This window comes from Macadamia integrifolia, chromosome 9, assembly GCF_013358625.1.
Source record: "Macadamia integrifolia cultivar HAES 741 chromosome 9, SCU_Mint_v3, whole genome shotgun sequence".
Lineage (NCBI taxonomy): Eukaryota > Viridiplantae > Streptophyta > Magnoliopsida > Proteales > Proteaceae > Macadamia > Macadamia integrifolia.
Window position 1 is genome coordinate 4971155 of NC_056565.1, and position 11887 is coordinate 4983041.

Consider the following 11887-nt stretch of genomic DNA (forward strand, 5'->3'; position numbering starts at 1 on the left):
CATACAGTCACATAAACCGGGGAATTTAACTTAGTTTGGCATAGATGTGAACATTCACCCAAGTGAAACAAAATTATTTTCTACTAAACCTAATAAACTCTCTACCTCACTCTCCACTTCTCCATTACACTCAATGATCTTCCTCTGATTGTATGTCTAGAGTTTTCTATACAGAGACAAATATATAGAGAACTCAAAAACTATAAGCCCCACTGAAAACAATTCTAACTCTATACATATAATTGACAAAAAACCTAACTCAATTATATATACAAGTTCAATTATAATTATGTTGATCATTACAAAATACAATACGTATCTGACCCCAACATTATCAAATAATTCAACCATCTTGCTCTTTTTTTTGCCATCCCTTTTCTTAAAACATTCTCAGAAGCAACCAAACGAGAAAATACCAACCATCCCTTCGGTTTACTTTTTCAACTTCTTAGAGTTTCATAAATAACTTTCCCCATCCCGCATTTTTTGTTTCTCAAGCAAGCCTTAAAAGATTTTTTTTTTGCTTTTTGGCAGAACCTAAGAAGTTCTCTTCGTCTACAACTTAACTGTGTTTGGAATGGACCCTTGGGACCATGGTTTAGTATCGGTATTGGATCCGATTCTGATACTCGGCCGATATCCTATAGATTGAAATATATAAATTAAGGGTAAAAATGTCAGAATATATAAATTTTTTTAAATCAGGGATATATCTGTCCGATAAAGTAAATTCGATATCAATATGTGCCAATATTGTATCGGTTTTTTCCGATACCCGATCCTATACCATGCACTTAAACCATTACTTTATAAATGAACTTTCGGAATTTGTTTATATTTAGTAAATTGTGTAGTTTCACCTTTCCTCGGTTTACACGATTCTATACTATAATGGTATTTCTGGTTCCTCTTTTGTAATTCTATATTAAGGCCTAAATTAGTAGTGTCCAAAACCCATCTTCTTATTAGACCGAGACTTTCCCGCCGGCTCTTCCGTTTCATCCCGCGAGCAAAGCCGAAAGATTAGAAAACATTTCAATGGAATCGTCAAGCTCATCAGGTATTCCAAACCCCAACAGGCTTTTAACACTAACTATGTTTTATTAGTTTCTCTCTTTTGATCTTTTCTTCTTCTGATTCTTCCGATTTAGGAGAGAAGAAGGATAGCTTCTCGGCGCTTCCGCTTTTTGATATGGAGAAGATTTTGAGAGAGGATTTTGATATACAACCGAAACATTCATCACAGGAAGCTCTAAAAAAATGGAGATCTGCAGTTTCTATCGTTAAGAATCCCCGGAGGAGGTTTCGTCATACAGCAGATCTTGAGAAGAGAAACGAATCAGAGAAGAAGAAGCTTGGTATCCAGGTATGGTTCTTTACTTGTTCTCCCTCTCCTATGTTTCAATCCTTGATATGCTATCGATTTTGAAATCATAATGTAGAGAACTCCATAGTTGTAAACATTGTTAGTCTTACTTGAACGATGAATCTTACGCCAGAACATTTTTTCATCTGGCTAATCCGACGAAACTGATTTCCGAAAAAGAACGATGAATCGTTGGTAACAGTATATTCGAATACACGTAGATCTGAAGTAGAACCTGAGCTCAGAAACGCGCTTTCTGCTTGAATTTCAGTGACGCGGTTTCTCCTTGAATTTCAATCAGTTAGATAACGTAAAGCTGACGACTGAGGTAACGCTGCCGTGAGGCGGTGGTTTGCTATATTGCACGGTGATGATAGTGTCCTCCAATTACGTCTATTTTCAGAGCAGAGCTATATCTCGCGATATACTAGGCCGAGAAAATGAAGACTTAAAAAATAGGAAAAAAAATTAAACAATGGAGGGAAATTTTCAATTCGGACTCTCCATCACTCGTACAAAATAGAGAAACTTCGCCGAAGTTTCCTCCAGTCAATTAGAGGATAAAGTGAAAAGAAATGGGAAAAAAGTGGAATAAAATAAGTGGGTGGCCGGTGATGTCAGTTTCTAAATTAAGAAGAAATTCATGCGCCCAACTCCTCACGTTAGCCCAGGCCTGCCTATGACCTTTTCATCAACAAATTTCTTTGCAGTGGAACGGATCCTCTACGGCGAGCTGTAGAACGTGCCAACTGTCGGGTGGACTGGGCACACACTGGACCTTCACTGCCCTCCATGGCTGCCCTAGAGGAATTTTACTTCTGCCATGTGGCAGCGTTATCGTTTAGAAAGTCTCTCTCTCTCTCTCAGTAGTGTGAAAACTTGAAAGGCCTATATTCCCTGCAACCTCTATGGCTGTAGTTCCACATCTAATACGAATCGCGATTCGCGACCTATATTTGCGGCATTACCGATCTAAAAATAATATTAAAACCTTTATCATTCTGGAGTTGCGTATGTCTAGACAACGGTGAATAGACCACACTGCCCCTGTCCTGGACGCTGTAGGATCCGTCACCTTTTTTCTTTGTTAAAAAAAAATATATATATATATATATATTTATTATTTTACCCTTAAAATGAGACTGCTAATTGATTTGAATCAATTAAAGATCAATCTCAATCGATATTAATACAACGATTGATACAATATCAATATTTAAAATCATGCTGAACATGCACCCTCAACTGCTCAGCATCCTCCATCACTTGCAAGAGACGCTTCCCCAGAAAAAAAAAAGAAATATATATGTATATATATATATATATATTTTAAAAATTTTTATGTGGAACACAAACACTAAATCTATTCTAATAAACATAATGTATATACTAGGGTTTAAGCGAACAGAAAAAGAAAATGAAAGAAAAATTAAAAAAAGTATAAAAACCTGAACAACGAAAAGGAAGGCGTTGGATCGAGGTAAACCCAAGAAGAGGCATGAATTGGAAATCAAATTATGTATGGACAATTAAAGATTCAACTCACCCAAAAAGCTTGATAATCCAAAAGAAAGAAGAAATGCAAATGAAGTGTGCAGTGTAATTGTGAATGGGGAAGAGAGTAAGAGAATGAATGATTTACACAAGGCAACTACCTAAATCCAGTACCAAGAGGCACTCTCGTGGACTTTACACTAGTTGTGATCAAACACGATGAACTAATATAATTTATTTTTCAATTTTAATAATACCCAAATGTTTAGGCTCACACTCAAACCCAGTGGTTTCTTAAGACTCACGACTAAAAATCTTGTAAAACTTCAGGAAGTTGAGACAAAAGCATAAGCTCAATAGCTAGATATGCAAAGTGAAAACAATAAATGCAAAACCTCTAGAACGCAAGTATGCAAGGTGCAAGCACAGTGATGATTCTCAACTTTGGGGCGCTAAAGATACAGTAAAGATTAGAGAGTATTCAATTGTAAACATTGTTGTAGTTGAAGTGGGAAAGTTCCCACTTGGTGTATTCAAAATGGTTCAATGTAGTCCAAAAGCTTAGTTAAAGTTCAATTCCGGGAAAAGTTAGTTGTTAGTGACCGTTACTATTTATGGTTGTTTTATGACTCTTGATCTGTAACTAGCTGCTCACCAACGAACCATGATGCGTCAACCAGTTGATCAAGTGCCCTCTGGTCCCTTCAGCGGTTGGTGTTGTCGAACTTATTATATCAACTGGATGGACCTTCGAGCTCTAGGGAAGATTGGATTCAATTGGTAACCGATGAGCTAGTTGCTGATTTGTTCAGTTATGAATTATATGATTTTTGACAACTTAATTTCAGACACATTTTAAGTATGTTCTATATCAAGCGTATAAATTTTGGTCTTTTTGTCTTCCCAAGACTGGTTTGCCAAAAATTTACAAACAAATTAAACAGAAGTTGTTTTGGTCACATACCCGGCTCCTCTCCAGCTACTTAGTCGTCTAATCATTTATCTTTCATCCATCCAAAAGCTGAGATGACTTGAACATGCGTCCCAACACCTGGGAATATATATTCATATCCCCTCAGCCCTTAGATGGATGGGAGGTAAATTATTGGAGTTGGAGATGAAGAGGATTGTTTTCCATCACTTAGTGCAGTGGGACTAAGTCTACAAACCAGACAGAGGGAGCATGAGGTGTCCAAAAAATCCACAAAAAAAAAAAAAAAAAAGGCTGAAGAGACTTATTCAATGGACAACACTAACCACTTTCTGGTCCCAGATTTTAAGAAGACATTGAGCTTGTAGAGACGTGATTGCTGCTAAGTGTCAGATGTTAAAACAACGATTTCTCTAGAGAGGTTGAGCACACCGTTTCAGTTGTGGAGACATACCCATACAGAGACTACTGGACATCAAGCACCCTATTTCTGCTTTAATAACATCATATTCATGTTAGAGTTTGATGAGGTTATTTTATATATTTTAAATAAATATTTGCCACTGAGTAATCACCGAACATTAACTGCCTGCAGCTCTGTCTAGCATGTGGTAAATTTCTCTAAAGTGCAAACTACAGCATATGTTCTTTCCCTCTTGATTTTTTATTTGAAGGATTTAAATTCCACTAATTCTCTTATTCTCTGTCAGGAAAAAATACGAGTTGCTCTGTATGTTCAGAAAGCTGCTTTGCAATTCATTGATGGTATAACCTCCATCAATCTAACCCAATTGTGACTATATTTACATCTGTTGTCTGCTTGCTTACTCATTCTGTTCTCTTCTTTGCGCAGCTGGTAATCTAGTAGAACACCTGCTTTCAGAGGAGACTAGGAAAGCCGGTTATGGTATTGAATCAGATGAACTAGCATCCATTGTTCAAAGCCATGATTCCAAGCGCTTGAAGCTGCATGGAGGTGCTGATGGTACTGCAAGAAAGATCAGAGTCTCTCTTGATAGTGGTGTTAGTTCAGATGAGCTACGTCTCAGGCAAAAGATATATGGCTTCAACAGATATGTTGAGAAGCCTCCTAGGAGTTTATGGATGTTTGTGTGGGACGCACTTCAGGACTTAACTCTAATAATTCTCATGGTTTGTGCTGTAGTTTCTGTTGTTGTCGGCATTGCCACTGAAGGGTGGCCAAAGGGTATGTATGATGGGTTGGGAATAATATTAAGTATTTTTTTGGTAGTCATGGTTACTGCTATCAGTGACTACAGGCAATCATTGCAATTCAGGGATTTAGATAAGGAGAAGAAAAAGATTATTGTTCATGTCACCAGAGATGGATCTAGACAGAAGGTCTCTATTTATGATTTGGTGGTTGGTGATATTGTTCATCTATCCATAGGTGACCAAGTTCCGGCTGATGGAATTTTCATATCAGGTTACAGTTTGGAGATTGATGAGTCAAGCTTGACTGGTGAAACTGAGCCAGTGCATGCAAACCCTGAGAAGCCTTTTCTTCTATCGGGAACCAAAGTGCAAGATGGGTCTGGTAAGATGTTGGTGACATCTGTTGGTATGAAGACTGAATGGGGAAGGTTGATGGAGACTTTGAGTGATGGTGGTGAAGACGAGACACCATTACAGGTGAAGCTTAATGGTGTTGCTACTATTATTGGGAAGATTGGTTTGGCTTTTGCTGTTCTGACATTTTTGGTGTTGACTGTAAGGTTTCTAGTGGACAAGGCATTGAACAACGAGTTGACAAAATGGACTTCAAGTGATGCGTTGGAGCTTCTGAACTATTTTGCCACTGCAGTAACTATAATTGTTGTTGCAGTTCCAGAAGGCCTACCTTTGGCCGTTACGCTGAGCCTTGCCTTTGCAATGAAGAAATTAATGAATGACAAGGCACTTGTGAGACATCTATCTGCATGTGAGACAATGGGTTCTGCTAGTTGCATTTGCACAGATAAAACAGGGACGTTGACAACCAACCATATGGTGGTTGATAAGATATGGATCTGTGACGAAACAAAAGTGATAAGACATAATGACAGTGTAGTTGCTGTGAAATCAGCACTCTCTGAGGGAGTTGTGGGAATCCTTTTACAGGCTATATTTCTGAATACAGGTTCTGAGGTGGTGAGAGGAAAAGATGGAAAGAATAACATTTTGGGTACTCCAACAGAATCAGCATTGTTAGAATTTGGCCTGCGCATGGGTGGTGATTTTGATGCCCAACGTGGGGAGTGTAAGATTGTGAAGGTTGAGCCTTTCAATTCAGTCAAGAAGAAGATGTCTGTGCTTGTGGCTCGTTCGACTGGTGGATTCCGTGTGTTCTGCAAAGGTGCATCTGAAATCATCTTAGCTATGTGTAACAAGATTGTTGATGATAAAGGAGAACCTGTGCCCCTTTCAGAAGAACGGATGATGAGTGTTATGGACATCATAAATGGATTTTCCTGTGAAGCTTTGAGAACCCTTTGTTTGGCTTTTAAGGATATGGATGAGAATCTCATTGGAGGCAGCTTACCTGCCGATGGCTATACACTGATAGTGGTTGTTGGAATCAAGGATCCAGTGCGCCCTGGTGTGAGGGAGGCAGTACAGACTTGTTTAGCTGCTGGGATAACAGTGCGGATGGTCACAGGTGACAATATCAATACAGCAAAAGCTATAGCAAAAGAATGTGGAATATTGACCAATGATGGCTTGGCTATAGAAGGACCGGAGTTTCGTAGTAAGAGTCCAGAGGAGATGAAGAAGTTAATACCGAGAATCCAGGTCTTTACTTCCTCTGCATTATGTGTTTTAACCTTAAACAATTCTTGTGGAGGAATCAATTTGTTGCAATGCTAAGACTATTTACACAGGTAATGGCTCGATCGTTGCCTTTGGACAAGCACACCTTAGTCACCAACTTGAGGAATATGTTTGGAGAAGTTGTTGCAGTAACAGGTGATGGGACCAACGATGCTCCAGCTTTGCATGAGTCAGACATTGGACTTGCCATGGGTATAGCAGGAACAGAGGTATGTTTTGTTTTTGGCCCTTTTTTGTGGTAGAATTAGCTTTGTCTGCTTAATCAAGTTACACGATATTCTTTTTTCTTGTATTGTTCCCTCTTGTTTATTTATACCTTATATATTTCCTTCATCTCTTAATATTTTTTAATTGAGTTTCTAAGATCTCCTTCTACTACGACCTTGCCATGACTGATTCATGGGTTGGGTTGAGTTTTAACCAGTACAGGAATTATTTGGCTAAGTTGGGTACCAAGACCAGCAAGGACCAGATGTTACCATTCTTATCCAGAACGTTATTATTCTGAATACTGAATCTCTGGCTTTCTATTCTATTGAAAACTGCATCCTGTACTTTCGGACATCAAGCAATTCATCCAGCAAAACTGATGAGGAATTTATCAAAAAATACAGGTGGTGATTGGATGCAATTTCAGTTGAACATTCTTAAATGCTCCTGGAATAGCTTATACTCCTGTTGGTAGCTATGCCTGCAATGCATCTAACCATGCCGAATGTATATAGTTGCCTTCTGGCTGTGGTTCAGATTGCTGATGACTGCTGTGGTAACCAAATGCCAAGGTTTTGATTTCACTGGGATTTTGGTATTTTCACCATTTAGATAGCTTTTCTTCTTCTGAAGACAGCAAGCCCAGATATAGAGATTTAAGTTTAGAGAATCAGCCCCTTTTTTTAAGAAGGACTAGCGATTGGTGGAACTTTCTAAGTGCAAAAGTCGTATAAACTTCAATAATTAATCTAGCATTATGCTACTTGAGTAAAGGAACTCTTATAATCAAGAGCGAGCTCTCAGCTTCTGGATACCGTCTTTATGAATTGATGATGTCAGCAAGTTCCTTCAAGCTCTGTAGTCTCCAAGCTTGTAGTGAGGGTTCTCTCAGACGATTACTCTTTTCACATGACATTGTTTGATGTAGTTCTCTCGGGGTTTGGAAAGAGCTAACATGGAAGAATAGCAGGAGGCTCTCATAACTTATTCTACCTAAAACATATATTTACCTTAACTTTGTTTTGATTCCGATTCTGTTATGAATAAATTAAATTCCTAACCTATATCACCCTATCAGTCTGTCCCACACTGGGATAAGATAAAATCATCAAAACCTGCAAGTAAGTGCCTATCAAATGGAAAGATTAAGATGCTAAGGTATAACACAATCTCGTTCCTTGGGTTTTTAATATTGTCCCCTCTCCCAGTGGAAAAAGGGGGGGGGGGTGGATATTTACATCTTGTTGGTTACTTTTCACCAATCTCGTTGTGTTTTGTTCAGTGGAATCACCAATGAATAAATGTGGATTGCAGAGAATCATATGTTTCTGATCATCTGCATCAAGTTTGTGTAATCATCTTTACTTTCTATTTCTCCAGTATAGATTGTCTGTGGCCAAAAATGGTAGTAATGGAAAAACTACTCATTATCTTGAAGTACTTGACTATAAACAACTTTTGTAGTTTCATAAATGAATTGTCCTTGCTCACGGGAGTCTGGAAAGGCGGTCAATCTGGGAAAATAATACCAAATTTAACTTCCATTGTGAAGCAAATATATCTATGAGTTTTAACTTTAGTAGTGAACTAGTGGCAGATAGGCTAAAACGTGATTCATGGCCTCATCTTAAAATGTCATTAGATTCTCTTTTTGTAAAATGATTTTCTGTTTTTACTGCTTCTCAATATCATCATGAGAATCATTTTTTATTTTTCTTTTCACTCTTCATAATAGAATCTGACTGCTAGTTCCTTTTCGTGGATTATTGTGCATAAAACAACTGTTAAATGCTAATGAGGCCCAGGTACCCAAAAAAAAAAAAAGGGACCTGGATAATTAGTAATACTTGATTTTACATTTCTCTGAAGAGCATTCACCTATATGTGTTATTCTATATCAGATGGGATCATCATGAACCATGGTTCTCCTGAGTTCTGACTGGTCTTTTAGAATGGTCAATATGAGGTTTAAGCAAACTATAGATGCTTCTTTTGTGTTGCTTCATCTGGTCTAGTGTGGCATAAGGATCCTTGACTTTGGCTTTCATGACTTCTTTTTTCAGGTTGCAAAAGAGAATGCTGATGTCATTATCATGGATGATAATTTCAAAACTATTGTGAATGTTGCCAGATGGGGCCGTGCTGTTTACATAAACATTCAAAAGTTTGTTCAATTCCAACTAACAGTTAATGTTGTTGCTCTTATGTTAAATTTTGGTTCTGCATGCATTTCAGGTGAGTTTTCCCGGAGGCTAATAACCTTATGAATTATCACTTCTAGGACTTCTATTTATCTTGCATATCCTAATTTTTCATATGACTTTCAGGATCCGCTCCTCTAACTGCTGTCCAGTTGCTATGGGTCAACATGATTATGGATACTCTTGGTGCATTGGCTTTAGCTACAGAACCTCCAAATGACGGACTAATGAAAAGACCTCCAGTTGGAAGGGGTGAAAATTTCATTACCAGAATCATGTGGAAGAATATCATTGGACAGAGTATCTATCAACTGGCTGTACTTGCTGTTCTAAATTTTGATGGCGAGAAGCTTTTGAGACTTACGGGTTCAGATTCTACTGCTGTTCTCAATACTTTTATATTCAATACCTTTGTGTTTTGCCAGGTATAGACGTTTGATGTTAGCTCATGGCTATAATGTGGAATGTTTTCTGATTTCTCGAAATACCTCATGCAGTTTGTACCATATTATCCTTGTGGTTTTGAATTTAGTGTGAACTTTTATCTGCTTTTTCTAAGCTTTAGCTGCATTGACTGTAGGTTGCCATCTGTTACTTCTCACAGTTAGAATTCAATATTGGTAGTTTTTATCTGTCATTTGTTACATGCATACTATTGTATATATAACTTGGAAGCCTAAAATATGTAAGTCAAAGCATGTTACCTGTTGTAACTGAAGGATAGACATGGTCTTACTAAGTTATGAAACATGCTTGCAAAAAATTTGTCAGACTGTTTTTCTGTTTCTAAGTGAAATCAGATCAGGCAGAGATTTGCAGGGAGGACAACAATTTTCTTTGCCCTAGTATGAATTTTAAAATGTCAACATTGTCAATTTAAGAGTAAGAAGCATTCACTAACTTACACTGTATCTTACACTCAAAGATATAATGTTGTTATAGTAAAAGAAACCGCTTTGTGGTTTTAGGTTGTGACAATAAACGTATGTTCTGTAGTATAATGCACCTAGTTTTAAAATCTGCAATATTCTTCATCATCTTTGTTGGTATCTAGTATTTGTCAAGGCTGCCCCCCTGTAACTATAACCTTTACTTTACTTTGCATCGAATCCCTTTGGTTTTAAAAGTAAAATAAAAAGAATAAAATAAAAATTACATGTAAAATATGTCATTACTAAATACGGTCAGAAATTTAAGTATGTTACCACAAAAAAAAAAAAAGTAGTTTATACTATCATATGGGGTAATGATTACAAAAGTTACTTTTTTAGGTTTGAAAATTCACTTCTCTTCCCTTTAATTTCCTTTGCAATCAAATAAAGCCTTACTTCTAGATCATCGTCCTTCCAATTGTTACATGATCTTTTAGTATCTTATCACCATCATGAGCTAATTTCCTTCTATTGCTTGTCCATCTAAATGTAACAATTTTATTTACTGATTTCTGTAAATTTTAGTTCGGCAAATTGTAATTAGAAGTTTGATTACAACTTAGGTCACTAGGGGTCAGGATAAGCTTTAATGGTTGTTACAAAATCTGAATGAGTTGCATCCATTAAGCATTGATTCCTTGTAGACCAGGTCAGCATTGATTCCTTAGGTCACTGGTGTTTGCTGACCAGCTTGCAGTAAGCTTTTGCAGTTTCACCAAGTATTGCATTTTCATTGCATTACAGGCTTTGGTTGATTTGTTTAATTAAAATTTAAATAGGTACCAGGTCAACTCAACTAGCATAATCTCTTAGTCATCTACATGAATCTTTTTCACCATTCAAGTCTACTTAAAGTCATTTCATTGTTTAAACCAGATCTGTTGAGAGGTTATTTCTGGCAGTGGCAAATTGGCAACGTTGTTACTTGTGATTTTATGGTCACAAACAGTTAGGCATCATAGTTGATGCTTTTTCTAGGATTTATCAAGTTCAGTGGAATAAAAATGTATGCATAAATTCCTGAAATTTGTTTAGAAATCACTGCTTCTGGTTCTTGTAACTAAAGCTGCAAAATGATGGTTCAAAATGTTTTAATAGTTCATCCTTATTATTGTTGCATCTACTGAGTGGAAACTTATAAAGGATCAGTCAATGACAGATTGTTATTTCCTCTTATTCTAACAGGTATTCAATGAAATCAATAGCCGTGATATGGAGAAGATAAATGTCTTCCGTGGAATGTTTGACAGCTGGGTGTTTGTAGCCGTGATGGTCGTTACAGTGGCCTTCCAAATAATAATAGTGGAGTTTCTGGGCACTTTTGCTAGCACTGTGCCTCTAAGTTGGCAATTATGGTTGCTCAGCGTTCTGATTGGGTTTGTAAGCATGATTGTGGCTGTTATCCTTAAGTGCATTCCTATTGAACCAGGCAAGAACAAGTCCCATGATGGCTACGAGGCACTTCCCAGGGGTCCAGAGCTGGCATGAAAGGGAAAGGTAGGTGGTAGTGTTGTGGACATTATTTGTAGCTCTGCCAGGTAAGTTAAATTAACACCATTTGAATGCTAACCTATTGGCATGGAGATAATACGAAGAAGAACAACAACAACAAACTCAGCCATAATATTATTTTTTACTCCTATATCGAAAGGCTTCAATTCAAATGGTTTGGTGTCAATTTTCCACAACTTATCATGCCATTGGCCCATTGTTAGTCCTCTTCTTTTGCTGTTGAAGAACTTCCTGTCTATTTCCGATGGTGATCTTTATGCATTTTTACCCTTGTATTATACATACGATTCTTCGATGGATCGGAATGAAATTTTGGCTGGATTAATACATACTGGAAATTTTGGCTGGATTATACATACGATTCTTCCATTTTTACTTTGCAGGCTTGTGTGTGTGTGTGGGGGGGGGG

At 37.4% G+C, this 11887-nt stretch overlaps 1 protein-coding gene across 1 annotated transcript; it reads left to right on the top strand.

The window, feature by feature from the left end:
- The first annotated feature begins 917 nt into the window (after positions 1-917).
- LOC122088971 (putative calcium-transporting ATPase 11, plasma membrane-type) lies at positions 918-11832 on the top strand. Its single transcript, XM_042658364.1, has 8 exons — positions 918-1060; positions 1152-1366; positions 4502-4556; positions 4645-6584; positions 6674-6832; positions 8897-9068; positions 9161-9459; positions 11152-11832. Exons 1-8 carry the CDS (start codon positions 1039-1041, stop codon positions 11452-11454), a joined length of 3165 nt encoding a protein of 1054 aa, XP_042514298.1. The 5' UTR covers positions 918-1038; the 3' UTR covers positions 11455-11832.
- Positions 11833-11887: the final 55 nt, after the last annotated feature.